This window comes from Chaetodon auriga, chromosome 1 (genome assembly GCF_051107435.1).
Source record: "Chaetodon auriga isolate fChaAug3 chromosome 1, fChaAug3.hap1, whole genome shotgun sequence".
NCBI lineage: Eukaryota > Metazoa > Chordata > Actinopteri > Chaetodontiformes > Chaetodontidae > Chaetodon > Chaetodon auriga.
Genome location: NC_135074.1, coordinates 31,203,413 through 31,223,658, shown reverse-complemented (window position 1 = coordinate 31,223,658; position 20,246 = coordinate 31,203,413). Strand labels below are relative to the sequence as shown.

General features: G+C 44.2%; 1 protein-coding gene across 1 annotated transcript; it reads right to left on the bottom strand.

Moving 5' to 3' along the window:
• Nucleotides 1–1,071: 1,071 nt before the first annotated feature.
• Nucleotides 1,072–17,932, bottom strand: jph3a (junctophilin 3a). The gene is made up of 5 exons (XM_076734864.1): nt 16,583–17,932; nt 8,026–8,806; nt 7,318–7,442; nt 4,043–5,289; nt 1,072–2,860 (listed from the first exon to the last, which is right to left on the bottom strand). The coding sequence occupies exons 1-5, from the start codon at nt 16,962–16,964 to the stop codon at nt 2,780–2,782; spliced, it is 2,616 nt and encodes an 871-aa protein (XP_076590979.1). The 5' UTR covers nt 16,965–17,932; the 3' UTR covers nt 1,072–2,779.
• Nucleotides 17,933–20,246: the final 2,314 nt, after the last annotated feature.

The window sequence follows — 20,246 nt, the reverse complement described above, 5'->3', positions numbered from 1 at the left end:
GTTTACTTGCTTTGATGTTAAAAAAATACATTATTTTTCTCATACTGCTTCTTTCTGCAGCACCTCTGTTCACCCTTTGTCTGAAACGCTCCACTGGAGTGCCTGTCTCTTTAAGGCCCCCCCTTCTCAAAAAGTTTAGTCTGCTCTGATTGGTCAGCTCTCACAGGCCTGAGAAGGCACCGCCCACCATGTTTCCATCCTGCGGTGCAGGGGGCGTGGCCAACTGCACATCTGTGACATCACAACCTTGACGGCTCGTTTAAAGGCACAGTTTCTGAAGATGGGCAGTGTGTCAGTGTACTGAGCTTTTTGATATTTTCACAGTATTTATACATCGTATTGACCTACTTTATGATCAGAAAACAAATGGAAATCTCACCTTCTGCAATACGGGACTTATACTTACCCAGTGTTTACATATCGCTGAAAGTTCTGAAGAGACAGAAACACTTCAGATTTAACCTGATTTGAGAATGACACGTTTGTCTTTAACCTTTTGACTTTTCAGCCATCACTCAACTGTCTGTTGAATATTAAGGCTACAGCCAGTAGACCGTTAGCTTAGCTTAGCATAAAGACCGGGAACAGGGGGAAACAGCTAGCCTGGTTCTGTCCAGGCAGACACCATGCATTTCCCAAAAATGTTGAATTAATCCTTTAGCATCAACGTGGTAACGTTCCCACTATGATCACACTCCTGAAGACTCCTTTTCTTCCTCCAATCGTTTGAAAGCTGAGAAACTTGCACCTGCTGGAACCCCGAATAACATGACATTCATTTTTTTCATTTCCTTTTTCAGAAATGTAGTTTGCTGACTCTTTGGCCGTGCGACGCGCATAAAATCCTCAGTGTGTGTGATCTTATGTCATGCTAATGTTATGTATTGTGATGTAGTGCATTTTCTGCAACATGGATGGAGAAACTGTCGATAAAATAACCAGACTGGAATGGACTCAAAAATCACTAAAAATCCCTCCTGCTCATCGATTTGTTCGTCACCACTTTTTTGAAAACTGCCTGGTTTGATGGAACGGGCGAGACGACAGCAATAACCACACAGAACTCGTTAATTTCAAACATCTCATTATTTTCTCCACATTAACTTCGAAACAACCTCATAAACCAAAGAGTAAGAAAGAGCATGCTCGGGCATGCAATGATGTCACAACATGATGATGCCACTGGGTGCGAAGTATAAAACAGACAGTAGCAGAGTTTCTTTTTATATCATTCATAAACTCAGGACATTTCGGTATCCACTGAGAGTTAAAAGCTAGCGTTTATTTTACACTGCTCTCCACGTCTCACGTAGCCTTGTGTTGCTGGATAAAAGAGACGAGAGGGAGAAACTCACAAACTGACACCAGATTGAGCAGGCTGAACAAACATGCTGAAAAAAATCTCATCCGGCCCAAAAAGTGTCTGGAAATGACACCGTAGAAACCCCATTTTTCCCTTTTTGACTGGTCCAAAAGGGGGACTGGGAGAGAGACAAAACAGTGCATGCCATTTCAGGGTGGAGGGAGGTTTGTGGGGTGGGTGGAGGGGCTGGTGGAGGGGCGGAGGGTCACCTTTCTTAGTGTTGAAGGCTACTCGTCTCCTCTTAGCCTGCCCACGCGGGGCGTTTCGTTTGGGGGTCGGGGGTTTAAATAAATCAGAGACGAGAAATGAATAAATACGAGGCACTCAGCATTCTCTCTGTCTTGCAAACTGCAAAAAGTAACAAACTTGAATAATAATAATGACACATACACATATATAGTAGAATTAGTGGTTATAACATAACAGTCTCAAGGCTGTACAAAGGGGCAAGGCTGAATCCTCCTCAGTGTGTCAGCAGTGTGTGTGTGTGTGTGTGTGTGTGTGTGTGTGAATGCGTGTGTTTGTGTGCGTTCTCTTAACAGTAAATTCAGAAAAGCTCCTCGAGGTTTAGACTCAGGGGTCGCCGACTTTTGATCGAACGTGAATCCGATGCGGTCAGATTCTGTGATTTGATTTGGACGTGAGGTGGCGCCGCCGATTTCCAAATCTGTGCCGATAGGAAGTGACGACCGGGGCGGAGTGCGTACGAATGAGGACAGAAACAGTGATGTTAAAGGGATAGAAAATGCACTTTTAAAACCCCACACAGCCTCATGCAATGGTTGTGTGCGTTCGTGTAGTTCGTAGTGGAAAAAAGAAAAGAAGGATGACGGAGCCCTTTAAAATGGATCTACTCTTGCAGCATAGTTCTGTATGTAGCGCATAGTGCGAATAGGAGTTAGAGACTCGGGGGTGGGGCCACGGGGGGGAGGGGGGAAAGGCAGAAGGGGTTATTGTCTGCAGGGGTTAGGATGGACTGTGTGCACCGTGCTCTTGGTTAGCATGTTCCTCATGATAACCAGGAAACAAGGGTTGCCATATTCTCGTCTAGAGTGATGGAAAAATGGGCAAAACTGTCTGTGCCATCTCCAGTCCAGTTAACAGTAGCTGACGGACACCCATGCACGTGTGTCCCGATACACCGCGCTAGTTTAAAGCTGCACTCTTTACTTTCTTACTTTCTTTTCTATGGTTGCAAGCTCAAAATAAGCATCTGAAAAGGAACGGTGCTTTCATAGAAACTCGAATGGGCTTCGACACAGGTGAAAAGACCGGGAGCAACGATAGAAAGGCTCTGCTGTGTCCGTCACTCGGGCTGCGGGCTCCAGTCGAATAGGCAGAACGTCCGTCTCAGGAAGTAATAATATAATATACCGTAGTTACCAATAAGTCTTAGTAGATCATACCTGTATAAGCTTAAATAAAGAAGTGAATGAAAAGAATGGCTACTCCAATATTGAGTAAAATGACCATAACCACCAGGATAGAGCTGGAGCCCTGAAAGACAAGAGAGCAGAGAAGAAGAGGCGGTTAGTTCACGCACGCCGTCTGTCCGTGGACGCAAACATCCAACACGAAACACAGAACCAACGGCAGTAACAAAGTGAAAAAAAGTTTCTATAGTAACAACAACAACAACAATAAAACCTGCAGGCGAGCAGAACTTCTGATCTGTCTGTTTCTGAGTACATTTACTCAACTACTGTACATAAGTATAATTTTGATGTACTCTGAGTTTACTTGAGTATTTAAATTTTATGCTGCTTAATACTTTTACTTGTACTACATTATCGGACTTTACAAATAAAACACAGGATCAGTTTATGAAAAATGAGCTCTGGATTAAACTCGAGCAGTACTTGAAGAGGTTAAACTGTTCTCTAACTCCAACTCGCTGGTTCGTCTGAGGGTTCAGTCAAAAGTTTCACGATGATCCAAACCTGCTGACTAAGTACATCTACTCAAATACTGCACTTACTTCCTTGTACTTTACCTGAATCCATTTTATGTTATGTTATACTTCTACTTCACTACATTTCAGAGGCAAATACTGCAGTTTTTACTGCACTACATTTATTTACTATTTATTTATTTAACTGAGCTGCAACATTAAAATAGACACATTAATGCACCAATCAGTCATATCTGTTATTGTGAATTTTACTGAAGTAAAATGTGTAACATGTTGATTGCAGGATTTTTTCTGGTATGTCTACAGTCAACTCTTTCCATCAATGATCGATTGGTATTTGGTTTTGGTGTTTATTTCTGTCTTTGTAAAACAGCCAGAAGCTACATTTCCTTTAGTTTGATGGTTGTAAACTTTGTTTATGCTTTCAGTTTATGACATATCGCCTCTTGCATAAGCACACTTACAATAGTGTGCAATAATTGAATTGTCTTAAAGGGAAAGTTGTAAATTTTGGAAATGTGGTTATTTAAGGTTGCATGAGAAGACTGACGTTGGTCTCATGTCTGTATGTGAAGTACCACGCGGTTAGCTTAGCTTAGCATAAAGAGTGGCAGCAGAGGGAAACTGCTAGCAGCAGTCTCACAGTTATTCCTCGATGATTCAGTTGTTATAATGAATTAAAATCCTCACTGGTCCAAACAAACAGACAGACAGACAGACAGACAGTATCGGTCAAACACACTGTGACTGTGACTGTGACGACTCACTGAGTTTGATTTGAGGGTGAGATGCTCTCCTTCCTGCTCCAGAGTGATGGGCTGAGACTTGAGGGGTGGGGAGAGGGTGAGGTCCCTGTGCAGCGGCCACTCCTCCAGCTCTGCCCCCACATTCAGGTTGTCCAGCATCTGTACAGAGTCCATGGATCCCTCTCTGACCGGCCGAAGGCCTCGGGATCGCAGCCTGTTGTTTTTGGGGGCCGGGGACTCCGGGCCCAGCCCCCGAGACGCCTGCGAGTCCGGACACTGCAGCCTCATGTCGACCGTGTAGTCGTTCATTCGCTCCTCGTCCTGCTCCGTGAGGCGCGAGTGGGCGGGGCTCCACCGGAGGGCGCTCTCAGCAGTCCAGCCCCCGGTGAGGCCGTCTAGCCTTTGGTCGATTACAGCATGCTCGTTAAGCTTGTGGTTGGACGGGTTGTGCTGCTTTGGGTGGTGGTTGGAGTAGACATGCTCTCGAGGGTTGTAACTAGAAGAGACGTGGTCCTTCGCATTGTGATTAGAGGAGATATAATCTTGGGACTTGTGATTGGAAGAAGCATGCTCAGAAGTCTTGTGATTGGACATGTTATGTTCCAAGGCCTTGTGATTGGATAAAATGTGCACCTGCGGCTTGTAGTTGGAAGAGGCATGCTCGCAGGCCTTGTGATTGGTGGAAGAATGATCCCATGTTTTGTGATTGGAGGACGAGTACTCCCTTGACTTGTGATTGGAAGAGGCATGCTTGGAGGACTTTTGGTTGGACAAGGAGTGCTCCCACGCTCTGTAGGAGGAAGCGTGCTCCCGGGACTTGTGATTGGACAAGGATTTCTCCCGCGGTTTGTGGTTGGACAAAGGGGCTTGCTCGTGGCCGTTAATCTGGCCCTCCTGCTCCTCCAGGAGGGACGGCGTGGTGGAGCGGCTGCTGCCTCCTCGGTCCGGATACATGTCGTCAGTCCAATTGTTAGCCCCTCCCCTCGGCAGATCCATCCCCCGCCCCTCCACCAGCACCTGGATCTCGGCCCCGCCCTGATCGTCCACGGCGCTCTGGCGCATGAAGCAGGCGTTTCTGGGACGATGGGCGTGCTTGGGTGGGCTGTGGGGGGGCGAGGTGGGCACGCTTAGCACGGGGCTGAGATCAGGTGTTATTACAGGTGGCGTGGTGTCCGGCGTGCACAGCTCCGGACTGTCTGTTCCCGTGGAGATCACCTCGTGGTCTTTGTCCTTGGCGTCCTGGTGCTTGGGCCTCTGACATTCAAGCCCTATGAAAACAGTTGGTGAACAGCACCGATGAAGCGATTTGGCACCAATCCACCGCGAGCCCATCAGACCAACGGTGTGTGTGTCAGCGTGTGTGTGTCAGCGTGTGTTATTAGCATGCAGGGTAACAAAAAGCGAGAAAAGCTGCATTCAAACTGGATCTTGTGCTGAGAATCACTGCTGGCTTACAGAGGATCAGGGACGAGAACACGTTCAGTCTATCAATGTCAACGTAAACACTGAGCCCCGCACACGCTGTAAATCCACCTATTTGATGTTTTCTCTATTAATTATTTAACAGTCCAAGTTCTCACTCATGTTTTTATGGAGATTTTAAACAAAGACAATGAGTGAAATTCAGTCATTTGCATAATTTGCTGCCTTTTTTATTCAGTCACGACTTGTGACTAATTTCTGACACCCGGGTCTCTGGGCAAGACTGAAGCAACAACAAGTGGATAAATTTGGCAATAAATCAATTTATTGTTACTGCTGCTCGTTAAGAAGCTTAAACTGAGCAAAAGAAGAAATACATAATCAATGCAGTAAATGTATTTCTATGTATATTTTTAGACTAAATGTAGCATAGTATTACACAAACAGTATTGTAACAGTATGAAGGCACCACATTCGTATTAGAAAGAGTCCCGCTCAGTGGAGGAATGTAACTAAGTACATTTTCTCAAGTATTGTACTAAAGTACAATTTTGTACTTTAAGTATTTGTATTTTCTGCTACTTTCTACTTCGATTCATTTCAGAGAAACATCATATTTTTTACTTCATTACATTTATTTGATAACTTTAGTTACTATTTAAAATGTAATCAGCACATAAATGATGTATTATTACGTATATTTCCTTTTTTAGTGCAGGACTTTTACTTGGAACAGAGTATTTCTACATTGAGGTATTACTAAATATTTGAGTACTTCTTCCACTGGTGAAACAGTATTATTTAGATTTCATTTTCACATAAATTTGAGCTTAATTGTGAAATAAACATACTCAACATCTACGTCAGGCATGTCAAACTCATTCCACAAAGGGCCGAGTGGCTGGTTTTCTTTCCAACCAAGCAGCAGCACACCAGACTTGACTCATTTCATTGGCTGAGCTCAGTCTTCAGACAGCCGATTGGTCAGACTGCGTGCTCTTGATTGGTTGGAGGAAAACCCTGCAGCCACACGGCCCTCTGTGGAATGAGTCTGACATGCCTGATCTACGACTTGGTGAAGTTTAAAGCTGCGTTTGAAATGGATCAGATGTGAGTCTCTTCTAGTGACGAACACACACAGTTATCAGCCGACTCAGCTCTGCAGACCATTTCAACGTTTTTCCGGATGGAAACTTTTCTGTTGTGGTTGAGTCTCACGGCTCTCATCATGGTTGTCGTCTTGTTTTGTTTTTAGTGAAAAAGCTGTACGTATGGACTTCTGTTTAAGGGTTTAATATAACCTACAGATTTCCCTCCCATTGACTGATTTGTATGAAAACAGTCACTGCTTTATGACTGCACCTACTGATTATCGTCATCATCCATTCACCTGCTGACTATGGTCTCGACTCCAGCGAATCATCGCTTTGTTTCCCGCAGACCAAAGTGATGAATTCGGATTGTTTCATTCAGCCAGCAGCCCAAACCCCAAAGATAATCAATTTAATATCACACCGGACAAAGAAAAGCATCAAATCCTCACATTTAAGAAGCAAATGTGACTAGAATGATTAACCGATGATCAAAACAGTAGCTCTCAGTATCAGCTAATTGATTAATGGATTCAGCGTGGCAGCTACACAGTGATTACATCATCAGTATGTAATAATATTCAGCAGTGTCCCTGTAATAATATCAGCGCTGGTACTGTTTGTATGTTTATTCTAAATGTATTTTTACATCATATCACACATCAAAGCCAGCAGTAAAAAATCTCCATATAACACACGAATGTGTCTGATGGTGCAAGAAGCAGCATGTGCTGAAACTGACCGGATTAAAATCGGACACTTGCGTGCTTGTCGTCCACTCACCGTTCCCGTAGATGTGGAAGGAGGGAGAGAGCTCTTTGGCAGCGATGCGGGCCAGTCGACACTCCTCCATGGCCTTCTGCGCCACTCCTTCAGCTGCCTCCGCCTTCCCACGAGCGTGGCTCATCCTGAGCAGGACAGGTAGAAACACTGCAGTCAAACGGGCTCGAGCTATAAAAGTCACTATTGATTCTGCATCTATGAAGATCCAGAATCAATATGAAGATTTAAGCCAAATCTGCTCTCAGCTTTTCTTTTAAAAACATCACACCCAGGAAATATATTTAGCTTATTGAAGCTTAGATATTCTGTAATATCCAGCATTTATTCTACTGACTGGGTTGTGTTATTTTTTCTGACATAAAAACATGAAGACATTTAATTGAGAGGTCATTTTTAACGACCGTGACTTCCTCATTTTAACCTCTAAACCAAACATGTCAGTGTTTGCTTTGTGTTCAATTATCTGACTTTATGTTAGAGACTTTATGTTCAGGGTCAGATGCTTAAAACAGCTTTTGGATCCAGACGTATGGAAAACTCTGTACCACAAATAAATGTTTCTGCCTTTAATAGATGTTTATTGATTATATCTGAGGGTTTTTTATTGGTTTGTTTGGTGATGCATGCTGAGATTTAAGTGACTTCTCCTGAATTTTGGTACCAAAATGATTCCATACTTGGTGTCCACTGCCTACATGTTTTCCTGACCTTGACATGGCGATCTCCGCCTTCTGCTTGGCGATGTCTGCGGCCTTCTCGGCAGCTTCGACGGCCCGGTCCACCTTCTCTCTGATTTTACTGGCCCTCAGTGGGATCAGGTTCTTGCGTTTGCCGCTCACCAACACATTCTGTTTGTACTTTCCTTCCTCCTTGGTGCCATCGGGGAAGGTGGTGCATCCATATCCGTGCCTCTTGTTCCCCGCCCATTCACCTTCGTAATGCAGGCCGTCCGAGCGCCGGCTCACGCCCCAGCCGGCCCTCTGGTCGCTCCGCCACTCGCCGGCGTACATTTCTGTGACAGTGGCGTCTACGGGAGCGCCCTGTTCGCTCTCACTGGTGTTGGAGTGGATGTCAGATGCAGCAGAGCTGACGGTGCTCATGCCGGCCTCGCTGCAGAAGGAGCTCTGCTTGCTGAGCTGACTGGCCAGGGAGCTTTTGGACTCAGAGCGCCGCAGCTTCAGTCCGCTCAGGATGGACTGGCGGAAGCGGCCTTTCCTCTTCCTCTGGCGTTCGGCTTCACTTGGAGCCGTCAGCGCGAACCCGCCTCGTCCCACAGGGCTCCCGGCCAGCCCGGCCACCACCCCGTCCGTGGGCGTGTTGGCGGTGCCGTCCTCCAGCACAGCCGGAGGGCCGTGGCTGTGCTCGGAGCGGAGGGAGTTTATGGATGTTCGCAGAGGGAAGAGGATGACGGCCGCCATGCCGTACGGTACGCTCTGCCGCACGCCATAGCCATGACGCATCCCGCCGAGCCACTGGCCCTGGTAGGTTCCTGAGAGACAAACAGGGACACAGTGAGAGTCAGGATGGGAATCTTTCCTTGTTTCCATCCTTGAGAGCTGCATGAAATATCTCAACAACTCCTGGACAGACGTCATGAAACATACAGGTATTCACGGTGCCCAAAGTTTTCATGTAGCACCACCACCAGGCCTAAATCTTAATTTTCCCAGTACTTTGACTTCTGACTAAATATCAGTAAAACCAATGAAGTTCCCATCAGCCTCAGCTGTGTTTAGTGCTAACTACAAAATGTTATCCTGTAAACACACTAAACTAAGATGTGGAAAACTTCATCCGTGACATGACGATCCATCCAGAGGAAAAGCACGATTCATGCTCTGGGGATTGTTTCTACTGAATTTCGTGGCAATCCATCTGATAGTTGGGATATTTCAGTCTGAACCAAAGTGGTGGAGCAACACTGCCGTCCCCAGAGAGCATGCTGATAGCATGCAGCTAGCACGACTAAAAAGTACTAAGAGAGCCAACAGTGTCTGCTGACGAGGACTGACAAAAGGATTACAGACGAATATTCACCGAATGTTCTGCAGTGAGAGGTTCCTGTGTTACATGTATAGACCACAGGCGTCTGTCTGTCCGTGTTCTGTAAAAGTTGATGTGGTTCCTCGCAGGAATAAAGTCTTTGAAATAATTCAGAGCCACACTGAGGCTCAGTATTGGCACAACATGTTAGGCTGTGAAAAGAAATCAAAGAAACGCTCGAAATAAACCCAGAATAACAGCAGATATTTGGCTTTTCCTCGACTCCAGAAAAGTACATATGTACTTTCTTAAAACTGTCCAAGTGCTAGTATTTACCCGGACCTACGTAACCTAAACCCCAACCTGACGTCTGTGTGACCGAGCTGCTTCAGGTTTGACACATTAGACAGAGTGGGAGTACAGAGAGAGATGACTACTGCGTGCACAGTGGAGAAGTATTCAGATCCTTCACTGAAGAAAAAGTACTAATACCACAGTGTAAACTCGACTGCTCTGTTACAAATAAAAGTCCTGAAGTATAATCAGGAAAATGTACTTCATGCATTGAAAGTAACAGTATTCATTAGGCAGTAAAGTGTCCCCTGTGTCTGTTGTCCTCTTGTCTCTGGTCTCATTAGATTTCTGTGTCTCCTCATTCATGTCAAAGCAGGATTTTCCTGTTGGAGTTGGTTGAGGTGGAGCTCATCTTCAACTGTTCTGTAAAGGACCCAAACTAATGATTCTTTTCATTCTGGATCAATCTGCTGATTATCATCAATCGATTGATCGTTTGGTTTGGAAACATCGTTAAAATAGTGAAAAATGTGGTCACAGTGCCCAAAGTGACGCCTGCACCATGTTTGTTTAGTCTGAAGCTCAACGTTATGACAAATACGCTCAAATCATTCAAAGGAAAAGCAGCAAATCTTCATATTTGAGAAGCTGGAACATGAAATGTTTTTACCATGAATGATTATCAGAGTACTCGTCAATTTTCTAGTTAATTTTCTATCAATCCACTGATTGTTTCAGCTGTGCTCGCATAAACTGGCTGCTAGTTTAATTTATAACGAAACATCTTATTTTAGGAACTCTTCATATGTTTTTGTATTCATACATTTTATTTGTAACGTAACTAAAACTGTCAGATAAATATTGAGGAGTAAAAAGAACAATTTTCCTCTCGAAAGTATAAAGTGGCATGAAAAGAAAAGACTCAAATAAAGTACAAGTACCTCAGATCAGTTCTTAAGTACAGAGGTGAGTAAATGTACCTTCTTATGTTATATTCCACCCCTGGGTGTGCTGAAGTGTGAGCCAACAGTTTGTAAAACAAAGGAAAAGTTGCTCTAAAATGTGAATTTTCACCAAAAACCAAAATAAACCTTTTCTTGTATTCAAACATTAAAATCAATCAGTCCAGTTTAGACCACAGAGGTTCCCACAAGTCCCGTCCTCCATCTATCAATGAAGGAATAAATGTCAGCCGACACCCAGACCTCCTGCAGGGAGGAGCAGAGCCTCCTGCGGGGAGGAGCAGAGCCTCCTGCGGGGAGGAGCAGAGCCTCCTGCGGGGAGGAGCAGAGCCTCCTGGAGAGACTTTGACACAGAGCAGATCTGCTGCAGGGGGAGGTCAACATCTTCCACCCTCCATCCTCGGCTCACATCCCAGAGGTGGTCAGAGCAGGAGGCGAAGAGCGTTTCACGTTTCTGGGCAGGAAACCCGACAGCCTCCTGTGCGACTCGCAGCTCGTCAGTTTCATTTACAGGAGCTGACGAAGCCGCGGAGCTTCACCTCATTTCAACAGCTGTCTACACTTCATACGATCTGGACTCCTCGCGTCCTGAGAGGGACCCACAGATCCAAACCCAAAGACGTTCACTTCACAATGACAGAAAACAGAGACGAGCAGCACAACGTTTCCTGTTTCTCCTGCGATTATCCAGATAGTTTTTAACATTTCAGATTAACTTATTGAGTAATCGACTAATCGTTTCGGCACAAACTGAAACTACAAATGTCTTAAGGTTTGAAAACATGAAGCTACAAACATTAAACATGAAACAGATCAGTATTTGTAGACGTGCACAATAAGACTTGGCTAAATGTTACCATCGAAGGTAAAAATCAGTCTCCATGTGGATGTGCTCTGTGACGACGAAACACACCAATTTTAATCTTCTGTCTCACTTTCAAATGTTTTCATGTCTTTATTTGTCCTCTCTCTGATCACTGCACACCTTGGCTCATTCTTATAATTAGGAGCCATACGTTGAACATAACTACATGCATTTGGCTTCATATATCTAATGCCTGTTTCCTATGAGGCCTGGCAGGTTTCATGAAGAAAATACAGCCAAGGCTGATGAGAAAAGATCAATGATTTATTCACTTATATTAGAAATCTTTTCTAATACTAGAAGTCAAAGTAGCATCTAGTCAGGTAAATGGTGTGTTGACATAACTGAAACAAAACTGAGTGCTTCATTTACTGTAGAAGTATTTTTCTTCCCATAAAAGCAGCACAAACACATTTTTTGGCAGCAGAACAAGCTGTAAACACAATATTTACATGTTATCACCATTTTAAGTTATGGTGAACATCCACGGAGCAACATCAGCGTTCACGTTTGTGGCCACATGACGAATTTCAGTCCAGCAGTCACTGTTTTTGGCCTCCACCAAATTGAGGGAAATATGTGGCTCTTAGCTGCTAAATGCTCCACTATGTTCAACCAGCTAGTCTCTACTGTGTCCGTCTGCTGTTCGCTGCTGAGCAGGTCGTGGATAGAAAGTTCATCAGAAGTTTGATGAGCGCGCGAAACGGAAACAGGAAATGTGCCGTAAAACTGAGGGAGCTAAAGGACGCTGAAGCCTCCATCCGTTGATGTTTCACCAGATGACTGTCATCTTTCATCATGTAAACATTAGCATGAAGTTTGTCTGATGCAGCCGAGTCAACAGAATATTCCAGCTATCAGTTCATTTAACACCAGAACAGGTGACTGGTAAGTCTTTATATTAAGGTCCAACGGCTCCAACAGCACACCGGCTTTGTATTAGTCATCACAAAGTACTTATTAATGCTTTGTTCTGCACAACCATATTCTACAACTACTAGGCCATTAACTAAGAGCTTTCCCTCAATAACCTCCTAATTTCTCTTTAGTAGTCATAATAAGTGAGGAAGTTGTTGTACATGAATTGTGGGCCAAAATGATACTACTGCATGCTAATGAGCAACTCGTTTATGGTGAATACACGTACCTTAATATAAAGTGTATAAAGTAAATTTCAGTTACACAGGAGCCTCATTCAGCTTCTTGTTGGCTCTTCTGTGATGCAGCACGACTGCTGCTGTATAATAACTGATTTCTATCATTTTCCTTGCCTGAGCTCACTGTTCGAGGCTTTTCCTCCTCATTTACAATTAAACCTCACATGCGACGTTACTGACGTTTGCAGTGTTTCTGCTATGTTGGAGGGTCGGGAACTCACAGCTTTCTAACTGCATAATTACAGCTTTTTAATAAACGTGGTGGTTAGTTTGTAGGAAAAGCTAACTTTGGAGGTTTGCTCCCTCACACTGCTAAACGTCCGACGCTGCAGTATCAGCAGATATAGAAGTCTTAGCAGTGAGCAGAAAACATGAAGGACGTGTGAAATCTTTGGAGAAACATTCTGGTGTCTGCTTGTTAAGTTTAACTGGCTGTAGCTTTCTAAATTAGCATTTTGTTTGACCTCAGTCAGCACGTCTTACATCACTTCCTGTTAGTTCAGAATAGTAAAGTGGATGGATTTCTCTTCTCCAAAAACTGTGAACTATTAATAGCAGAAAGTGTGTTAGCATGTAAGTGGACCTGGAGCTGACCGAGGTGCTGAAAGAAAACCTGGGCAGACGCACTCAAAGGTCTCAAAGGTTGGAGTTTTTCCAGGCCATTCTCCGAGTTTTCGACAAATCTTTTTTCCTGACGTGTAACATCTCAGGCTGACGTGTGTTATTGTTGTAAATGCATCGTTTCATTCCCTCATTACCAACATTTATCTGTCAGAAACCTTTTCAAGGTCCCCAAAACCCTAAAACAAGAGTTCACCTTCAAAGACATGAATAATAATGTATTTATGTGTTTATGGAGCACGTGTTAGCAAACAAAGGCTTATTTCCACATCCAGAAGACATGGAGTAACAGCTACCTCACCAGCTAGCTGCTAACAGTAAGTAAACAGCAATACCACAGCGTAGAAATACTCGGTAACGAGTACTGCCTTTAAAATGTTACCTTTTGGTTCAGTGTGCAGGATTCTAGGATGTTTTCCTTTGTGTAAAATCACCTGATTAGAATTATTGATGCATTTAAGATAACATTTTATTAATTCCCCATCGGAGAAATGGGTAGGAATTGCTTTAATGCTGGTAGAGATAATTTTAATATTTTTATTTACTAATAAGTTATGAATTTCCTCCCATGATCAATTAAGTCTTAACTTAATTAACTTAATATAACCTATACTACAATTTGTCTAATAAATCTGAATCTGTCAAGTAACTGCTAACTAAAGTTATCAAATAACTGTAGTGGAGTAAAAAGTACATTATTTTCTTTTGAATAATTGTGGAGCAGAAGTATGAAGTAGAAGCAAATGGACATATTGGTTTACAGGTAAAAGCACCTCCAAATTTTACTTGAGTACAGTACTTGAGTAAATGTATTTAGTTACTTTCCACCACTGGTAGTGTACAGTGGGTTGATGAGAGCCGTGAGAGTCAACCAAAACATGAAACGAGCTGAAAGACGTTAAAACAAACAAAGTAACTGCAGACAGATAAACACACAGTGTTTGTCTCTACTGAACTTTTCACATCACACATCGCCTTCTGATCCATCACTAACATAGAAATATTGATCAGAGCAGCTTTAAGGTGACACATGTCTGTTACCACCTCTGCTTGTGGACCCAGCTGTGTCGAATCTAGTTTTTAGAGTGGACCAAGAAGTAGTACTAAACCGCAGTATAGAAATACCCTGTGACAAGTAAAAGTCTGAGATTCAAAGAACCCAAAGTAAAAGTACACATGCAGAGTATTTCAGAATCATAGATATATTATTGGATTCTAATCAGTGTTTCTCTTTAATGTTGCAGCTGGTAAAGTTGGGATTAATTTAAACTATGTTATAAACTGGTGGGTAACTTAATCTACAGTAAGACATCGTCACTCATTAGCTGATTAAATTTTGTATCAACAGTTTTAATCTGCAGAGTAACCAGTGACTGAAGTAATCAAGTAAATATCATGAAGTAAAAACTACAACATTTCCCTCTGACATGTGGTGGAGTAGAAGTATAAACCTGCGTAAAATGGAATTACTCCAGTAAAATACAAGTACCTCAAAACTGTACTGAAGCAGGCTACAGTATTTGTACTTGACGAACCAAACTCCAGCCACAAAATGACTGATTTTGTTTTTCCAATGTTTCTCTGGATTTTCTCAAATAAGTATTTTCATTTCTGTGTTTTTATGTAATTTTAGTTATGATTATCTTCCTGAACCCTTTAAAATCTTCTCAGGCTAAAAACGTGATTCTCTCTGTCGGCCGGGAGCTGTCCGCGGTGCTGAAACCAGAACCGGACTGCCTCGCGCTCGGAAGACTTGAAGCCCCATGCGGTCTACAGGTGATCTGGTTTATTATTTTAATAAGCACTTGCTCTGTTGACAGGTATGAGGTTACCGTGTGTGTGTGTGTGTGTGTGTGTGTGTGTGTGTGTGTGTGAAACAGCGTCCTGCACATTTACTGGGTTGTGGAAAATGTGTCAGCTCGTGCGTGCTATATTCATCTGTCGGCGGTCCTCCACGTGAGCGGAAGAGAGGAGCAGAGCTGTCGCGTGACGCAGTCTTTTTTGTGTTTTCTTCTCCTCACCATCTTTGTTTTGCACTTACAGTCGCGTGCTAAAACGGCAGGTATGAGGCTGCAGCCTTGACGCTCGCGCAGGGAGCGGCCGCCTTCCGGTATACGGCCTCCACCTTCACTAGCACCGACACGCGCCGTGTTTTCATTCCACCTGCATCACTTATTGACCTCGCTTTCATCATCCGGGTCCTGCGCGGTGCTCGGGGGGAGGCGGCGCGGGCCGGGCAGCATCGGTTATCAAACGGCCTAGATTACAAGCCCCCGAAGTCAGAGAAAAAACGAGACTGACGGAAGCTGAGAGCCAATCAGGGAGCAGAAGAGCCGCGAGCTGGTCTCTAGTGACACGCTGACCTGCTGTCTCCGCGTTACCATGGCGACAGAGGGTGTGATGCAGAGGGGAGAGGGGTGAAGGTGTGTTTTTATAAATCTGTGTCTCTAAACACAAGTGATGAGATTCAACATGATTTCGTTTCTAATATTAGACACACGTCCTCCTTAACGTCCACAGCCTGTGTCTGTCTCCCTCTCTGATCGTCTAATAATGAAGGCTGGTCAGCAGGACGCAGTGAAGGTGATGCTGACACCACAGACGTCCTCATGTGTGCATGTGGACACGGATGGATTACGTGACAATGAGCCCCTGGGCTCAGACATATAAAGGCCCCCCCACCCCTCCTACACTGGAGCAAGACCCCCAGACACAACGAGACATGGCCGACGTCCTTGTAGTCACTCTGTGTCTCTTTGTAGTCGTTCAGCAGCTCGTTGTAGTTGTTTTGGATCTGTTTCTAGTTGTTGTGTGTCTCTTTGTGGTTGTTGTTGTCTGTCTGGTCAATTTGTGTCTCTTAGTAGTCCCTTTGTGTCTCTTTGTAGTCCCTTTGTGTCTCTTTCAGTGTCCTTGTGCAGGTGAGGCAGAGCTCTCAGGTGCTGCTGGTGGTTAAAGATGAAGATGAAGAGATGCTGTCTGACTCCTGTTTAAAGCTTCCGGCCACAACAGATCCACACTCCTCTCAATAAATATTATACTAAATATTAAAGAACACCATACAAATATTGGCCCTGAGGGGCCCCTGAACTGCTGTGTGTCCGGGCCTGTGCCTGGAGGACCTGCTCAGTAATCCATCGATGCATGTGGATGTGACCTACATGTTATTTATGTAGCCTACATTGGAGAAGTGTTACAGTGGGTTTGAGCAGCAGGCTAAGTAAGCAAGTCGTTCCACTTGCAGCCTGAAAATCTTTTTGCGGAGGAAGAGTTGAAATGTTTTCTTCAGAGAAGTCAAACTGGATGAAAATTGATCTGTAAACTGGTGTCTGTGGGAGGACACGGGGGGCCAAAGTGGTCCTGAAAATGAGTTTTAGCAGCCTTACCTCCATCAGAGTAGGTTTCAGTGCCGTATCCATCCTGCAGCCCGTTGCTCCACGTCCCCTCGTACCGGGCCCCGCTGGCCGTGCTCTCCAGCTGCCCGTAGCGACCTTTGAACCCCTGCGTCCACTCCCCTCTGTACTCCCAGCGGCCCTTGCTCTCCACTCCGATGCCGTGCCGCTTGCCCTGTGCCCAGGTGCCCTGGTAGCTGTTCCCGCTGGGCCACGTGTACACGCCCAGGACCTCGAAGCCATGGCTCCAGGCACCCGCGTACTCGCCCTGACCCTGGGGCCCCGTGCAAACCCCTCGGCCATGGGCCTTACCCTGCTCCCACCCCCCGCAGTACGACCCCCCGTCATCAAAGTCAAACCTGCCTCCAGTGGACATGCATGAAACAGGTTTAGGCAAATCCTTAGAACGTCAAGAAAAGAAAAAACAAGGGCCTGGTTCACTCAGAAGGAGCAAAGAGGGAGGAGGCCTCGTTTGAATCTGGTAGCATGGAGGTGCAGGGCCTCGACGCCTGTTCTCCTGTTAGTTCAGGACGTGAAACAGCAGCTCCTCATTTTAAAATCAACAAGACGCGGCCCGAAGAGCATCACCTTACGATGGAGAAGCAGTCTAAGCCTCAGCGACGGGTCTGGAGTGACGAACGCAGCTGCTGTGCATGCTGCTTCCCATGGGCATGCAGGCTCAGAGTGCTTCTCATCCTCCTCCACTTCCTCCTCCACCTTCCTGCTCCACGCAGCCTCGCGGCCGGCCCGTCGCCTCAGCCGTGCGGCGGGGCGCTCCAGACGAGCGAGGCCTAGGCTTTTCCAGCAGTCCCAGAGGCCCACGGAGCGGCGGAAGCAGCGACCGAGCTCAGCTCAATCAGACATTACAGCATCCCCACATCCCTGCCGCACCGGCACACAGAGAGGCATCCAGGACAGGGATGCTGCTGCACCCGTACGCCATTAAAGGAAAAATCTGAGAAGTTGGAGGTATTTCTCTATAGCATGGCCTGGAAACGAGCGATCCGGGCTAACGCTCAGAGACACACATCCATAAACACACAGCCTCAGCCTCACGCACACACCTCGGCAGACATAACGGAGAGTGAAAAATATCTCCTCTTATTTCTTCCCTCTTCCTCCTCTCTGCTCTGCTGTGATCTACAGATGAGGCTCTCTGCTCTCCTGAAGATGTGAAGAGAAAAAGCAGAAGAAGAAAAATGAATTATTCCTCTCCTTTTCCCTTTGTCCTCTCCATTTCGGCGCTCGCCTAAACCTGGATTGTTGTTGTATCCCAATTCCACCAAGTCATCTGTCCTCTCTTGTTTTTCGGCCTCGCTCTTTCTCTTTCTATCTCTCTCTCTCTAAAATCTGCTCATTACAGGACTGTTCCACCCCAGCCAATACCCCTCCCCCACACACACACTCACACACACACACAGTGAACACACACTCCTTCTCTGGGCTCTTAAAGAGATAGAGACGGAGGGATGGTACAAATAGCTGCATGTATGGCGCTCGCTGCTTTCCCTTTGGGGATTCAGCCTGCTTTTCCTAATTATCCAGCCTCATTTCACTCTCTCCCTCGCTGGAATCTGGTCAGTCAGCAATCTGTTTTCCTGATAACTGGACGTTTGCGAGCTCATTGATCTCGGGCCACTTTCCCCTAAGCTAATTGTTGTCAGTCTTTTTCACTGTTGTCTCACGGGCGAACCGATGGACTGCAGCTGTCACTTGGAGAAGCTTTACTGAGACCCAGACTGACCTTTTTTAAACGGCCACAAACCTACAAATAATCCTGTCTGTGTGTCGCTGTGGTGCAGGAGCTTCATCACAGCCATCGCTCTAATCGATAACTGGAGCATGATGGCATTGGAAATCGTTGTGTCATTGAACACACCATCTGCTGGTTTGTATGGTGACCAGAAAACGGTGTCATAGAAAGACCTGATGAGATTTTTTAGAAACTGTCTAATAACTGAAAGAGTAAACTGAACACAAGCTGCGTCACACATTTTCTGTGTCTGCAGTTTGATAAGCACAGACGCTTCCTCAGTGACACGCAGTCCGACCTCTTTCACACAGGTGAGAGGAGGCAGGTGAGCATGATTAGAATAAATCAAGCACGGCCATAGAAACAGAATTCATAGATCAGACTAAAGAGAAAGTGGGAATGTATACTGACTGAGACATATGTTTAAACAATCAACAAACATTTTGATAAATGTTTAAAAATTGAATTTATTTGCATATTTTTCAATTGCTATTGATTTTTTTACACATTGTTTTTAATTCATTTTATTATTAATGTATTAAATTATTGATGATCTCTCCTCGTCTGTGACAGGGTTTGAATTTCTATCTTTAAAACAATAAAACATTTAAATGTAAAATCATTTTGTCATTTTATTTAAAATTATTTGATTTCTAATAGATTTGTTGTTGTTGTTTTAAATTGATTTTCAGATTGTTTATTAATTTGAAATTAGCATTTTTTTCTCTATTTTGTTTATTAATTTAATTTCTGTTTAAAAACAGAATTATTTCTTAATTTAAACATATTACATGTTTGTGTGTTTTTATGTATTTACATAATGTATATATTTTTATATTTTGTCAATTTTTTCCATTTTGTTGTTTTAAAAAGACATATGTTGATCTACAATCAATTAATTGGATAAATTATTAAACTAGCAAAGTTTCTAAATATCCGCTGGCATTCACTTCCCAAATTTTAGGATTTGCTTTTATGGAAGACAAAATGAGCAGATCAAGTGTATAAAAGTAATCAACAGCCTAACTGAAAACAAAAATAATGGTTTCGTGCAGTCAGACACCTGAGCAGAAGCTGACAGGTGAGGAGGAGAGCAGAGTGGACAGCAGACACAGCGTCTGCATTCAGAGAGGAGGTTCATTACTGAGACCTCAGCAGGCGACGAACCTTTGTTTATACGTGACGATGCCTCAGTTCTCCTTTAATAGTTTGACATTTTGGTAAATGCACTTATTTGCTTTTATGCTGCAAGTTAAATGACAAAATCAATTAGAGTCGCTGGTAGGTCAGTTTTATTACTGCTGGATGGAGCCAGGCTAACTGTTTCCCCTTGTTTTCAGTCTTTATGTGAAGCTAAGCTAACTAGCCTGCTGGCTGTAGCTTCTAGCATACAGCCATGAGAGTGCTGTCAATCTTCTCATCTACAACTCTCAGCAGGGAAGAAAATAAGCATATTTTTAATGTAATGTCTTTGTATAGTAATAATATGTCTGCAGTAGACATGTTGTTATGTTCAGGTATACTGATGTGGATGTTTATTATCTGGTCTATAATGTAATTTTGTTTTTTAAGATTTTAATGTTTAGTTTGATGTTGCATGTTTAACGTTTGTATCCTAAGACGTGTCTGCATTTTAACACGTTTGGACTGATGTGTCTCACAGCAGCGCATTCATTCATTTCTATAAAAGCACAGTCGTAACAACTGTGTATTCAACGAACTGCTGTGTCTTTGGGTCGAACATGACCGAAGTGTTCACTGAAGCACATCAATCATCCACAGAACACAGAACCGTCCTCTGTTAAGTTCTTTTGTATCGATCAACAATGAAAGCAAACGTGGCGTCTGCACACTTCTTCATGGAAGAAAAGACTTTAAATGAGGCAGAAAAAATCCTCTTCAGGG